Source organism: Dromaius novaehollandiae, chromosome 7, assembly GCF_036370855.1.
Source record: "Dromaius novaehollandiae isolate bDroNov1 chromosome 7, bDroNov1.hap1, whole genome shotgun sequence".
NCBI classification, from domain to species: Eukaryota; Metazoa; Chordata; class Aves; order Casuariiformes; family Dromaiidae; genus Dromaius; species Dromaius novaehollandiae.
The window spans coordinates 11,786,076-11,800,957 of record NC_088104.1 but is presented as its reverse complement, the minus strand read 5'-3'; the positions used below and the strand labels follow the sequence as shown (position 1 = coordinate 11,800,957).

Here is a 14,882-nt window from a genome sequence, read left to right as displayed (position 1 = left end):
AAAATGAGATGGTAATTATAGCTTTCTTTCCAAGGCACAAAATTTGGCATTCACCCTGCCTGGTTTCTTTCACTTAACTCTCCAGATACGTTCTCACAGAAGGGGAAGAGATCTTTTGTGCAATGGGAAAAAACATACTAACCCTTTTTCATCCCAAACAGAATGGGTTTTTAAGACAGCTATTTATCAAAAAAAGCAGGAAAGAGCATAAAATTCAGAAAATGTTGGAGTTCTCTATTGCATATTTTGAAATTGTACACTGCATGTATCTATTAGAGAAAATTCCCCAATACACTGTGAAATAAATAAACTATACTAAAACAATTCCCCTAGAGTTAGAACATATCTGCACAAGGAATATTCAGAATGTCCAGTCCTGGAATAGACTTGCTGAATATGTTCTTACTTGATGAAGAAAAATAACAGGGGATGATGTAAAAAGAAGGCTTTCTGGAAAAAGGTAAGACAATCCCAAGATGCTGAGGGATGAGACAGCCATTCATTAAAACTTTCCTGGAAAATAATTGAGGGACTCCAATAGGCTAGCAGCCTTGTGTCCAAATACTGGATTTCCAGAAGCCCTAAAGAAGCCTAGTTTGAGTCCTAGAGACGAAGACTGCAACTAGGAAGGGAGCAGCCTGGTGAAATCTTGCCCAACACGTTCCCCATGGCAAGGAGAAAGAGAGGAAAGAGAGGAGGCAGGACAAGATATATAGACTTAACCAGGGGTTCTGTGACTCCGGGGCGAGAGAGAAATGAAGACAAGATGGAGAACAGGACGGGTCCCTACCTTTGGGCATGGAAAGATCGGGAAGCCCTAAACCCTGATGACAAGTGGGAGCCCATATGCATTTTTCTGCTTACCTGCAGTTGCTGTTGTTGTAGGTGAGGAAGCTGCTGTTGTTGCAGATGTAGCTGTGCTTCCTGTTGGGGGGAAAAGAAGAGACACGGCAGCCCCACTCAGTGTCGTGTGGAGGAAAAGTCTTGGGGAACCGCTGTGTGTGCAGGACAGCTGCTGAGCAGGTGAGCAGGGGACCGGCATGGAGCAGAGCAACCACAGCCCCGAGCCTCCTTGCCCTGCCTTTCGCCTGACTCCAGCCCCACTGCCTCTGTGGGCTGCTGTCTCTGTGGCTGCCCTCCCCGAAATCCTGGGCCTTCAGCTCCTGCACCACGAGGACACTTTGTGGACCCCCGCCACAGCCCCGCTCGCTGGCCGTGGCAGGCTCAGTGCCCAGCACACCCGTGTCTCTTGGCAGGAGAACTCCCTCCGCCTGCCTGAGGCAGCACCGCAGGGCTGTGCTGGCTGCCGGAGCAGTGTCAAGGGCACCGCCTCGGCCTTCACGCAAGCTCCCCCATGATGGTCCGCTCTCCGGCACCATCTGGGGAACCTGGGAAGCAGGGAGCCTTTTGCATGGCAAGGTTGCGTGACACACATGTGAGGGCCTGGCGTCTGTGCCCGGAGGCCAAGACCCTGACCGGGAAGCGACCAGGCTGCTGAAATCTTGCCCGACACGTTGCCCTGGCAGCAAAGGCCAGTGGGAGAAGAGAGGGAAGACAGGAGCGCAGATGATGCAGCCTCCATCTGGAGCTCCTCGTCTCCTCTGGCCAAGAAACTCGGGAAAGCCAGAGCAGGGCAACGGTGCTGGCCTTAGAGGGCTCGAGATCTCCCTAGGCTCGGGCAACCCCAAGGCAGTCTCACGAGGGGCTGCCGGAGGGCACTTATCGCCTTACCTGCAGTTGGTGTTGCTGTAGTTGAGGAAGAGTCTGCCGATGCAGATGTAGCTGTGTTTCCTGTTGGGGGAAAAGAAGAGACATGGTAGCCCCACTCAGTGTCGTGTGGAGGAAAAGTCTTGGGGAACCGCTGTGTGTGCAGGACAGCTGCTGAGCAGGTGAGCAGGGGACCGGCGTGGAGCGGAGCAACCACAGCCCCGAGCCTCCTTGCCCTGCCTTTCGCCTGACTCCAGCCCCACTGCCTCTGTGGGCTGCTGTCTCTGTGGCTGCCCTCCCCGAAATCCTGGGCCTTCAGCTCCTGCACCACGAGGACACTTTGTGGACCCCCGCCACAGCCCCGCTCGCTGGCCGTGGCAGGCTCAGTGCCCAGCACACCCGTGTCTCTTGGCAGGAGAACTCCCTCCGCCTGCCTGAGGCAGCACCGCAGGGCTGTGCTGGCTGCCGGAGCAGTGTCAAGGGCACCGCCTCGGCCTTCACGCAAGCTCCCCCATGATGGTCCGCTCTCCGGCACCATCTGGGGAACCTGGGAAGCAGGGAGCCTTTTGCATGGCAAGGTTGCGTGACACACATGTGAGGGCCTGGCGTCTGTGCCCGGAGGCCAAGACCCTGACCGGGAAGCGACCAGGCTGCTGAAATCTTGCCCGACACGTTGCCCTGGCAGCAAAGGCCAGTGGGAGAAGAGAGGGAAGACAGGAGCGCAGATGATGCAGCCTCCATCTGGAGCTCCTCGTCTCCTCTGGCCAAGAAACTCGGGAAAGCCGGAGCAGGGCAACGGTGCTGGCCTTAGAGGGCTCGAGATCTCCCTAGGCTCGGGCAACCCCAAGGCAGTCTCACGAGGGGCTGCCGGAGGGCACTTATCGCCTTACCTGCAGTTGGTGTTGCTGTAGTTGAGGAAGAGTCTGCCGATGCAGATGTAGCTGTGTTTCCTGTTGGGGGAAAAGAAGAGACATGGTAGCCCCACTCAGTGTCGTGTGGAGGAAAAGTCTTGGGGAACCGCTGTGTGTGCAGGACAGCTGCTGAGCAGGTGAGCAGGGGACCGGCGTGGAGCGGAGCAACCACAGCCCTGAGCCTCCTTGCCCTGCCTTTCGCCTGACTCCAGCCCCACTGCCTCTGTGGGCTGCTGTCTCTGTGGCTGCCCTCCCCGAAATCCTGGGCCTTCAGCTCCTGCACCACGAGGACACTTTGTGGACCCCCGCCACAGCCCCGCTCGCTGGCCGTGGCAGGCTCAGTGCCCAGCACACCTGTGTCTCTTGGCAGGAGAACTCCCTCCGCCTGCCTAAGGCAGCACCGCAGGGCTGTGCTGGCTGCCGGAGCAGTGTCAAGGGCACCGCCTCGGCCTTCACGCAAGCTCCCCCATGATGGTCCGCTCTCCGGCACCATCTGGGGAACCTGGGAAGCAGGGAGCCTTTTGCATGGCAAGGTTGCGTGACACACATGTGAGGGCCTGGCGTCTGTGCCCGGAGGCCAAGACCCTGACCGGGAAGCGACCAGGCTGCTGAAATCTTGCCCGACATGTTGCCCTGGCAGCAAAGGCCAGTGGGAGAAGAGAGGGAAGACAGGAGCGCAGATGATGCAGCCTCCATCTGGAGCTCCTCGTCTCCTCTGGCCAAGAAACTCGGGAAAGCCGGAGCAGGGCAACGGTGCTGGCCTTAGAGGGCTCGAGATCTCCCTAGGCTCGGGCAACCCCAAGGCAGTCTCACGAGGGGCTGCCGGAGGGCACTTATCGCCTTACCTGCAGTTGGTGTTGCTGTAGTTGAGGAAGAGTCTGCCGATGCAGATGTAGCTGTGTTTCCTGTTGGGGGAAAAGAAGAGACATGGTAGCCCCACTCAGTGTCGTGTGGAGGAAAAGTCTTGGGGAACCGCTGTGTGTGCAGGACAGCTGCTGAGCAGGTGAGCAGGGGACCGGCGTGGAGCGGAGCAACCACAGCCCCGAGCCTCCTTGCCCTGCCTTTCGCCTGACTCCAGCCCCACTGCCTCTGTGGGCTGCTGTGTCCGTGGCTGCCCTCCCCGAAATCCTGGGCCTTCAGCTCCTGCACCACGAGGACACTTTGTGGACCCCCGCCACAGCCCCGCTCGCTGGCCGTGGCAGGCTCAGTGCCCAGCACACCCGTGTCTCTTGGCAGGAGAACTCCCTCCGCCTGCCTAAGGCAGCACCGCAGGGCTGTGCTGGCTGCCGGAGCAGTGTCAAGGGCACCGCCTCGGCCTTCACGCAAGCTCCCCCATGATGGTCCGCTCTCCGGCACCATCTGGGGAACCTGGGAAGCAGGGAGCCTTTTGCATGGCAAGGTTGCGTGACACACATGTGAGGGCCTGGCGTCTGTGCCCGGAGGCCAAGACCCTGACCGGGAAGCGACCAGGCTGCTGAAATCTTGCCCGACATGTTGCCCTGGCAGCAAAGGCCAGTGGGAGAAGAGAGGGAAGACAGGAGCGCAGATGATGCAGCCTCCATCTGGAGCTCCTCGTCTCCTCTGGCCAAGAAACTCGGGAAAGCCGGAGCAGGGCAACGGTGCTGGCCTTAGAGGGCTCGAGATCTCCCTAGGCTCGGGCAACCCCAAGGCAGTCTCACGAGGGGCTGCCGGAGGGCACTTATTGCCTTACCTGCAGTTGGTGTTGCTGTAGTTGAGGAAGAGTCTGCCGATGCAGATGTAGCTGTGTTTCCTGTTGGGGGAAAAGAAGAGACATGGTAGCCCCACTCAGTGTTGTGTGGAGGAAAAGTCTTGGGGAACCGCTGTGTGTGCAGGACAGCTGCTGAGCAGGTGAGCAGGGGACCGGCGTGGAGCAGAGCAACCACAGCCCCGGGCCTCCTTGCCCTGCCTTTCGCCTGACTCCAGCCCCACTGCCTCTGTGGGCTGCTGTCTCTGTGGCTGCCCTCCCCGAAATCCTGGGCCTTCAGCTCCTGCACCACGAGGACACTTTGTGGACCCCCGCCACAGCCCCGCTCGCTGGCCGTGGCAGGCTCAGTGCCCAGCACACCTGTGTCTCTTGGCAGGAGAACTCCCTCCGCCTGCCTGAGGCAGCACCGCAGGGCTGTGCTGGCTGCCGGAGCAGTGTCAAGGGCACCGCCTCGGCCTTCACGCAAGCTCCCCCATGATGGTCCGCTCTCCGGCACCATCTGGGGAACCTGGGAAGCAGGGAGCCTTTTGCATGGCAAGGTTGCGTGACACACATGTGAGGGCCTGGCGTCTGTGCCCGGAGGCCAAGACCCTGACCGGGAAGCGACCAGGCTGCTGAAATCTTGCCCGACACGTTGCCCTGGCAGCAAAGGCCAGTGGGAGAAGAGAGGGAAGACAGGAGCGCAGATGATGCAGCCTCCATCTGGAGCTCCTCGTCTCCTCTGGCCAAGAAACTCGGGAAAGCTGGAGCAGGGCAACGGTGCTGGCCTTAGAGGGCTCAAGATCTCCCTAGGCTCGGGCAACCCCAAGGCAGTCTCACGAGGGGCTGCCGGAGGGCACTTATCGCCTTACCTGCAGTTGGTGTTGCTGTAGTTGAGGAAGAGTCTGCCGATGCAGATGTAGCTGTGTTTCCTGTTGGGGGAAAAGAAGAGACATGGTAGCCCCACTCAGTGTCGTGTGGAGGAAAAGTCTTGGGGAACCGCTGTGTGTGCAGGACAGCTGCTGAGCAGGTGAGCAGGGGACCGGCGTGGAGCGGAGCAACCACAGCCCCGGGCCTCCTTGCCCTGCCTTTCGCCTGACTCCAGCCCCACTGCCTCTGTGGGCTGCTGTCTCTGTGGCTGCCCTCCCCGAAATCCTGGGCCTTCAGCTCCTGCACCACGAGGACACTTTGTGGACCCCCGCCACAGCCCCGCTCGCTGGCCGTGGCAGGCTCAGTGCCCAGCACACCTGTGTCTCTTGGCAGGAGAACTCCCTCCGCCTGCCTAAGGCAGCACCGCAGGGCTGTGCTGGCTGCCGGAGCAGTGTCAAGGGCACCGCCTCGGCCTTCACGCAAGCTCCCCCATGATGGTCCGCTCTCCGGCACCATCTGGGGAACCTGGGAAGCAGGGAGCCTTTTGCATGGCAAGGTTGCGTGACACACATGTGAGGGCCTGGCGTCTGTGCCCGGAGGCCAAGACCCTGACCGGGAAGCGACCAGGCTGCTGAAATCTTGCCCGACATGTTGCCCTGGCAGCAAAGGCCAGTGGGAGAAGAGAGGGAAGACAGGAGCGCAGATGATGCAGCCTCCATCTGGAGCTCCTCGTCTCCTCTGGCCAAGAAACTCGGGAAAGCCGGAGCAGGGCAACGGTGCTGGCCTTAGAGGGCTCGAGATCTCCCTAGGCTCGGGCAACCCCAAGGCAGTCTCACGAGGGGCTGCCGGAGGGCACTTATCGCCTTACCTGCAGTTGGTGTTGCTGTAGTTGAGGAAGAGTCTGCCGATGCAGATGTAGCTGTGTTTCCTGTTGGGGGAAAAGAAGAGACATGGTAGCCCCACTCAGTGTCGTGTGGAGGAAAAGTCTTGGGGAACCGCTGTGTGTGCAGGACAGCTGCTGAGCAGGTGAGCAGGGGACCGGCGTGGAGCGGAGCAACCACAGCCCCGAGCCTCCTTGCCCTGCCTTTCGCCTGACTCCAGCCCCACTGCCTCTGTGGGCTGCTGTGTCCGTGGCTGCCCTCCCCGAAATCCTGGGCCTTCAGCTCCTGCACCACGAGGACACTTTGTGGACCCCCGCCACAGCCCCGCTCGCTGGCCGTGGCAGGCTCAGTGCCCAGCACACCCGTGTCTCTTGGCAGGAGAACTCCCTCCGCCTGCCTAAGGCAGCACCGCAGGGCTGTGCTGGCTGCCGGAGCAGTGTCAAGGGCACCGCCTCGGCCTTCACGCAAGCTCCCCCATGATGGTCCGCTCTCCGGCACCATCTGGGGAACCTGGGAAGCAGGGAGCCTTTTGCATGGCAAGGTTGCGTGACACACATGTGAGGGCCTGGCGTCTGTGCCCGGAGGCCAAGACCCTGACCGGGAAGCGACCAGGCTGCTGAAATCTTGCCCGACATGTTGCCCTGGCAGCAAAGGCCAGTGGGAGAAGAGAGGGAAGACAGGAGCGCAGATGATGCAGCCTCCATCTGGAGCTCCTCGTCTCCTCTGGCCAAGAAACTCGGGAAAGCCGGAGCAGGGCAACGGTGCTGGCCTTAGAGGGCTCGAGATCTCCCTAGGCTCGGGCAACCCCAAGGCAGTCTCACGAGGGGCTGCCGGAGGGCACTTATCGCCTTACCTGCAGTTGGTGTTGCTGTAGTTGAGGAAGAGTCTGCCGATGCAGATGTAGCTGTGTTTCCTGTTGGGGGAAAAGAAGAGACATGGTAGCCCCACTCAGTGTCGTGTGGAGGAAAAGTCTTGGGGAACCGCTGTGTGTGCAGGACAGCTGCTGAGCAGGTGAGCAGGGGACCGGCGTGGAGCGGAGCAACCACAGCCCCGGGCCTCCTTGCCCTGCCTTTCGCCTGACTCCAGCCCCACTGCCTCTGTGGGCTGCTGTGTCCGTGGCTGCCCTCCCCGAAATCCTGGGCCTTCAGCTCCTGCACCACGAGGACACTTTGTGGACCCCCGCCACAGCCCCGCTCGCTGGCCGTGGCAGGCTCAGTGCCCAGCACACCCGTGTCTCTTGGCAGGAGAACTCCCTCCGCCTGCCTAAGGCAGCACCGCAGGGCTGTGCTGGCTGCCGGAGCAGTGTCAAGGGCACCGCCTCGGCCTTCACGCAAGCTCCCCCATGATGGTCCGCTCTCCGGCACCATCTGGGGAACCTGGGAAGCAGGGAGCCTTTTGCATGGCAAGGTTGCGTGACACACATGTGAGGGCCTGGCGTCTGTGCCCGGAGGCCAAGACCCTGACCGGGAAGCGACCAGGCTGCTGAAATCTTGCCCGACATGTTGCCCTGGCAGCAAAGGCCAGTGGGAGAAGAGAGGGAAGACAGGAGCGCAGATGATGCAGCCTCCATCTGGAGCTCCTCGTCTCCTCTGGCCAAGAAACTCGGGAAAGCCGGAGCAGGGCAACGGTGCTGGCCTTAGAGGGCTCGAGATCTCCCTAGGCTCGGGCAACCCCAAGGCAGTCTCACGAGGGGCTGCCGGAGGGCACTTATCGCCTTACCTGCAGTTGGTGTTGCTGTAGTTGAGGAAGAGTCTGCCGATGCAGATGTAGCTGTGTTTCCTGTTGGGGGAAAAGAAGAGACATGGTAGCCCCACTCAGTGTTGTGTGGAGGAAAAGTCTTGGGGAACCGCTGTGTGTGCAGGACAGCTGCTGAGCAGGTGAGCAGGGGACCGGCGTGGAGCAGAGCAACCACAGCCCCAAGCCTCCTTGCCCTGCCTTTCGCCTGACTCCAGCCCCACTGCCTCTGTGGGCTGCTGTGTCCGTGGCTGCCCTCCCCGAAATCCTGGGCCTTCAGCTCCTGCACCACGAGGACACTTTGTGGACCCCCGCCACAGCCCCGCTCGCTGGCCGTGGCAGGCTCAGTGCCCAGCACACCCGTGTCTCTTGGCAGGAGAACTCCCTCCGCCTGCCTGAGGCAGCACCGCAGGGCTGTGCTGGCTGCCGGAGCAGTGTCAAGGGCACCGCCTCGGCCTTCACGCAAGCTCCCCCATGATGGTCCGCTCTCCGGCACCATCTGGGGAACCTGGGAAGCAGGGAGCCTTTTGCATGGCAAGGTTGCGTGACACACATGTGAGGGCCTGGCGTCTGTGCCCGGAGGCCAAGACCCTGACCGGGAAGCGACCAGGCTGCTGAAATCTTGCCCGACACGTTGCCCTGGCAGCAAAGGCCAGTGGGAGAAGAGAGGGAAGACAGGAGCGCAGATGATGCAGCCTCCATCTGGAGCTCCTCGTCTCCTCTGGCCAAGAAACTCGGGAAAGCTGGAGCAGGGCAACGGTGCTGGCCTTAGAGGGCTCAAGATCTCCCTAGGCTCGGGCAACCCCAAGGCAGTCTCACGAGGGGCTGCCGGAGGGCACTTATCGCCTTACCTGCAGTTGGTGTTGCTGTAGTTGAGGAAGAGTCTGCCGATGCAGATGTAGCTGTGTTTCCTGTTGGGGGAAAAGAAGAGACATGGTAGCCCCACTCAGTGTCGTGTGGAGGAAAAGTCTTGGGGAACCGCTGTGTGTGCAGGACAGCTGCTGAGCAGGTGAGCAGGGGACCGGCGTGGAGCGGAGCAACCACAGCCCCGAGCCTCCTTGCCCTGCCTTTCGCCTGACTCCAGCCCCACTGCCTCTGTGGGCTGCTGTCTCCGTGGCTGCCCTCCCCGAAATCCTGGGCCTTCAGCTCCTGCACCACGAGGACACTTTGTGGACCCCCGCCACAGCCCCGCTCGCTGGCCGTGGCAGGCTCAGTGCCCAGCACACCCGTGTCTCTTGGCAGGAGAACTCCCTCCGCCTGCCTAAGGCAGCACCGCAGGGCTGTGCTGGCTGCCGGAGCAGTGTCAAGGGCACCGCCTCGGCCTTCACGCAAGCTCCCCCATGATGGTCCACTCTCCGGCACCATCTGGGGAACCTGGGAAGCAGGGAGCCTTTTGCATGGCAAGGTTGCGTGACACACATGTGAGGGCCTGGCGTCTGTGCCCGGAGGCCAAGACCCTGACCGGGAAGCGACCAGGCTGCTGAAATCTTGCCCGACACGTTGCCCTGGCAGCAAAGGCCAGTGGGAGAAGAGAGGGAAGACAGGAGCGCAGATGATGCAGCCTCCATCTGGAGCTCCTCGTCTCCTCTGGCCAAGAAACTCGGGAAAGCCGGAGCAGGGCAACGGTGCTGGCCTTAGAGGGCTCGAGATCTCCCTAGGCTCGGGCAACCCCAAGGCAGTCTCACGAGGGGCTGCCGGAGGGCACTTATCGCCTTACCTGCAGTTGGTGTTGCTGTAGTTGAGGAAGAGTCTGCCGATGCAGATGTAGCTGTGTTTCCTGTTGGGGGAAAAGAAGAGACATGGTAGCCCCACTCAGTGTCGTGTGGAGGAAAAGTCTTGGGGAACCGCTGTGTGTGCAGGACAGCTGCTGAGCAGGTGAGCAGGGGACCGGCGTGGAACGGAGCAACCACAGCCCCGAGCCTCCTTGCCCTGCCTTTCGCCTGACTCCAGCCCCACTGCCTCTGTGGGCTGCTGTGTCCGTGGCTGCCCTCCCCGAAATCCTGGGCCTTCAGCTCCTGCACCACGAGGACACTTTGTGGACCCCCGCCACAGCCCCGCTCGCTGGCCGTGGCAGGCTCAGTGCCCAGCACACCCGTGTCTCTTGGCAGGAGAACTCCCTCCGCCTGCCTGAGGCAGCACCGCAGGGCTGTGCTGGCTGCCGGAGCAGTGTCAAGGGCACCGCCTCGGCCTTCACGCAAGCTCCCCCATGATGGTCCGCTCTCCGGCACCATCTGGGGAACCTGGGAAGCAGGGAGCCTTTTGCATGGCAAGGTTGCGTGACACACATGTGAGGGCCTGGCGTCTGTGCCCGGAGGCCAAGACCCTGACCGGGAAGCGACCAGGCTGCTGAAATCTTGCCCGACATGTTGCCCTGGCAGCAAAGGCCAGTGGGAGAAGAGAGGGAAGACAGGAGCGCAGATGATGCAGCCTCCATCTGGAGCTCCTCGTCTCCTCTGGCCAAGAAACTCGGGAAAGCCGGAGCAGGGCAACGGTGCTGGCCTTAGAGGGCTCGAGATCTCCCTAGGCTCGGGCAACCCCAAGGCAGTCTCACGAGGGGCTGCCGGAGGGCACTTATCGCCTTACCTGCAGTTGGTGTTGCTGTAGTTGAGGAAGAGTCTGCCGATGCAGATGTAGCTGTGTTTCCTGTTGGGGGAAAAGAAGAGACATGGTAGCCCCACTCAGTGTCGTGTGGAGGAAAAGTCTTGGGGAACCGCTGTGTGTGCAGGACAGCTGCTGAGCAGGTGAGCAGGGGACCGGCGTGGAGCGGAGCAACCACAGCCCCGAGCCTCCTTGCCCTGCCTTTCGCCTGACTCCAGCCCCACTGCCTCTGTGGGCTGCTGTCTCCGTGGCTGCCCTCCCCGAAATCCTGGGCCTTCAGCTCCTGCACCACGAGGACACTTTGTGGACCCCCGCCACAGCCCCGCTCGCTGGCCGTGGCAGGCTCAGTGCCCAGCACACCCGTGTCTCTTGGCAGGAGAACTCCCTCCGCCTGCCTGAGGCAGCACCGCAGGGCTGTGCTGGCTGCCGGAGCAGTGTCAAGGGCACTGCATTAGTCTGCTTTTACTTTCCATTCTTGCTGTAGCTCAGCACTCGTCTGACGTATTGCAAACATTTCCTTCTTGTCTCGTTATCAGTGTGCTTATCCCATCCTTTAAAGAAGTGCAGCTTTTAGCATGTGTGTCTTCTTTAGTGGCCTCATTTTCAATGAAATGTATGAGACATGACACTCTCCTGTAATGTGTATGCACTTACTCTACACACCCCGATCATGACCTGAGCAACATTTGCAAGAATTACATAAACTGGAAGATATATTTACATATTTTGGAAAGCTGAATATGCTTTCAAGAGAAGCATCATTAAAAGTCTATATGTATTTCGGTGCATGTATGGAAAAATGACTGCTGTTGCTAACACCTTTCCCTATGCCTCAACAAATACAGGAGGATACTGAGTGCAAAGTATTTCTGTTCAAAAAGTGGAAGTCCTGCTGCTATATCTGTTATGATATCTATGATATCTGTTATCAATGGTATGCAGGTCCTCTTTCCAGGACTACACTACCACTCAGTAAGAGTAGTATACATTATTTTTATCATTCGTTTCCTTTCTTGTTATAGTTCTTTCTTCCTGAAAAGAAACTTAGCTAATTCCAAGCAACAGTTAAGGAAGAAATGTTTCTTCCTATTGTCTTTTTGTGTTATTGTATTACCTGTTGGTGTGTTTACTCTTTCTGACTATTTTATGTGTATTTTTTAGGATGCTTATTTTACATTTAATCTGTGTTATTCTTAACTCTTGAATTTAAGGAATGAGAGGGGCTTTTTTTTGTTGGTCTAGAAATAAGTAAAACAAATAATAAAAGAGCCTTGCTGATAAATGCATGAGATGATTGACAAATGGTCTGTTTGGATCATATGACCTAACTGCAGACTGAATTAGTTACCATATGAGTTAGGAATAAACATATTCGATTTGAGTTAATGTCACTGCAATCAGAATTTCATCTAAATCATTAACATCATGCAGCCAGAAGACTAATGGACAACATCCTTGGTGCTAGTGCACTCTTATAGCTGATATACTAAAAATTTTTTGTAAATGACACATTAAAATCTCAACAGACCTTTGAAAAATAGATCCCACTCTTCAAGAGCTTTGAAGGGCTTCTAATTTCCCAATGAGAGGTAAATTTAATAAACTTTTTTCTTCTGCTCAATAAATCTGACATGTAAAAGGTATGTGAAAAAATTAATACTGAAAGACAAGGCATAAAATACTCCGTTAGTCTCCTCTAGATGAAGAGGAAAAACAGCAGTTGTGTCTGCAGATCCTCTTGTGAGCCAAGGCTTCTGCCTCCACTGGGCAGCTTTGAGCAGTCCTGTGGGCAGCATTATTTGTTCCCCTGTCAACCTGAAGAAATGTGCATTTTTGCTATAACCATGGTGATATCTATGAGTCTCTGCTTGCCACAGGCCATGGGTTCATTGGGATCATTGTTCTAGACTGCCCTTTCAAAGTCAATGTTGGGGCAATAATCTTTTAAAGCACTAGTCCTTAATCCTCAATTGCTTGCCTTGTATAGAGTCTATTCAACAGATCTCCAGGAATATCTGTTCATCAGCACCTTCATTCTTTGTTACTAGAAATACCCTTATTGTAACAGTATAAATGGTAAAGCCTAAGTCAGTATTTCCATTCGAAAAAAACCCTAAATCACCCACAAAGAGGAAGACAGATTGACTTGTTATATTTAGGGATCCAGTGTGGTACCAGATGGCCAGCCATGCATGTGTGCATGTCCAAGACAACTGACACAAGCTGCTCATGCTGTGCACCACCATATTTTTCTGTGTTTCATCTAAAGAATGGGGTTAAAGCATTGAGGCTCAATATAAAACTCTACCAGAGAAAGCTTTAACTCAAAGCACCTTGGAGAAAGCAGCCATACCCTCATGGCAGCTCAGGATGTGTCACTGCATACAGCCACCCTTTGGACTCTGGAAGAATAGCATTTGTGGTGACTGCAGAGCACAAGCAACAATTGGACCTTGCTGATAGGTTTGTCAAGAGTAATCTGAGCAAAGGTGGCTATTTAATAGCTCTGTCTGCCTAGGCCCAACCTTCTGCGTAAGGAAACAGGATGTGGAATAGCCTTAAGAGTTTATTATGGAGATAAAGAACAAGGATGTTAAGACCTAGGTATGGAGGATCAGAGACATCCGGCTGCTGAGCAGAGCAGGATCTGTGTCATGACTCTACAAATGGAAACACTGTGTAAGGTTTTGACACTGTTTGCTTAGAATGAAAAAGGTTTCTGGGCAGGGCCATCTTGACACAAAATCTGCTCAAGTCAATGAAAGACTCCCAATGCTTTCAGTAGTTATTAGGTCAACACATTTCTAGTCTTGCTGTTATCCAGAAGCCCTCAAATGAAAAACCAACCAACTGAAAATCTTGAAGACTTCTAGGCTTACAATTTATAGCTAAATGTCAGTCCGTAGCATCCTGTAGATGTTGCTGGAAATACATGATATACGCTTACTCACAGCAGCTGACAGAGACCTACTACAATATATCACTGGTTGCTTCACTGCAAGCTTAGCAGCATCAGTGAAAGTTTTAATTCGGCTCATATCTCTGTCACATTCTAGCTTTATCCCTGTAGTATTTGGGAGTTCCTGTCCTCTCACGGCTTCAAGTTGCCATTAAACTCTTCATATAGCTGCCTTAACTCTACTTCTACTGATTTTTCTGTGCTGTCCTATATGTGACACTGAAACACCAGGGACAGGAGAGTTTGGGTTGACACTGTGTCCCACAAGTACCAAATTGGTCACAATGCCAGAAGCAGCAGCAAGTGACTTGAAGAATGATTCCTGGCCATCAGCTCGAATAGACCATGGTGTAATCCTCTGCCATCAAAATTGTTGGTGAAGTTCCCATTAACTAATTTCAACAGGAGGGGAACGAACACTGTGCGCTGGCTCAGCTGGTGCTGCTTGCCAGGCTGATTGTTCAAGCAGTTTCTGGCCAGAAGGCCAGCTGCAGCGCTGCTTTCCCTGGGTGCTCGAGTGGAACAGTTACACCTTTTGTGATAGGACTGTAATAGAGCTGGAAGTTCCAGAGTTTAGTGTGCAGGTCCTGAAAACTGCTCATGGTATAGGTTAAATTAGGTTAACCACAAGCACTAGTGCTTTTGCATTGTTCAGTGAACAAGGAGAACTCTTGGCTTGCCGTGAAGATTTTCATCATTAATCAAAATGTAGACGTGCTGAACTGTGTATGACCACTGACCTTCAGTCTCACAGTAGCTGCTAATGTACTAAGTAATCCATTCACTGCCACAGAATAGCTGCCCCGATAAATCCCAGAAGAGAATATAGGGTTTCTTACCTTTCACAATGCTCAAGACCAGGGTGAGCAACACAGCGAGGAATATACAGCCTCTCATCACTGCTGCTGCTGCTGCTGCTACGTGCTGTAAAACCTACGAGAAAGTGCTATTCTCTTCTAGCGTCAGCTTATTTAAGGTCCCTGCCACAGGTAGAGAGTTCAGCCCTGAGCTGACGTCATGGTGGCAAGTGGCAAATGATAGTTCCAGGCTGTTTTTTTCCTTCCTCCTCAGGCTGGGAGGAGATTTCTGGACCTGCAGTGTTCTTCCTTTAAGTGATAAGGACTCAAGACCTGTTGACACACGGAAGTTATTGCTAAAAAAGCTGACGTATGAAGTGACAGCTCAGCAGCTATCCGCTGCCTACTCTCCATACAGTGCAAGTTGCACTTGCTCAGTGCAAGTTAAGTAGGGGAGTGCTGTATAGTCTGTTCTTAAAGCAGAAGAAACTATCCCACTCCAAGGCACACTAAGCACCTGCTCAGAGCAGAGTACCTGGCATGTACACACGCACTCCCTTTGCAATAAATTACCAGTACAGACAAGCCCTGTGCCTCAGACCCCAACTGTTCTTTCCTTATAAGCAAATGACTCTTTCAAAACATGCAAGGAAATAAAAATTGTATGCCAAAGCATTTCCTACTGCTCAGGGTAAAAAGCAACAGAAAACACCTGCGTCT

At 55.9% G+C, this 14,882-nt stretch overlaps 1 protein-coding gene across 1 annotated transcript in view; it reads right to left on the bottom strand.

Moving 5' to 3' along the window:
* Positions 1-14,341, bottom strand: part of MUC13 (mucin 13, cell surface associated) — a 28,488-nt gene extending 14,147 nt beyond the window's left edge. Inside the window, exons 1-13 of the mRNA XM_064514682.1 lie at positions 14,205-14,341; positions 10,392-10,451; positions 9,526-9,585; positions 8,660-8,719; positions 7,794-7,853; positions 6,928-6,987; positions 6,062-6,121; positions 5,196-5,255; positions 4,330-4,389; positions 3,464-3,523; positions 2,598-2,657; positions 1,732-1,791; positions 865-924 (exon numbers count right to left, since the gene is read on the bottom strand). Of these exons, the coding sequence (XP_064370752.1) occupies positions 865-924; positions 1,732-1,791; positions 2,598-2,657; positions 3,464-3,523; positions 4,330-4,389; positions 5,196-5,255; positions 6,062-6,121; positions 6,928-6,987; positions 7,794-7,853; positions 8,660-8,719; positions 9,526-9,585; positions 10,392-10,451; positions 14,205-14,262 (778 nt within the window). The 5' untranslated portion in view covers positions 14,263-14,341. The remainder of the gene's footprint in view (positions 1-864; positions 925-1,731; positions 1,792-2,597; positions 2,658-3,463; positions 3,524-4,329; positions 4,390-5,195; positions 5,256-6,061; positions 6,122-6,927; positions 6,988-7,793; positions 7,854-8,659; positions 8,720-9,525; positions 9,586-10,391; positions 10,452-14,204) is intronic.
* Positions 14,342-14,882: the final 541 nt, after the last annotated feature.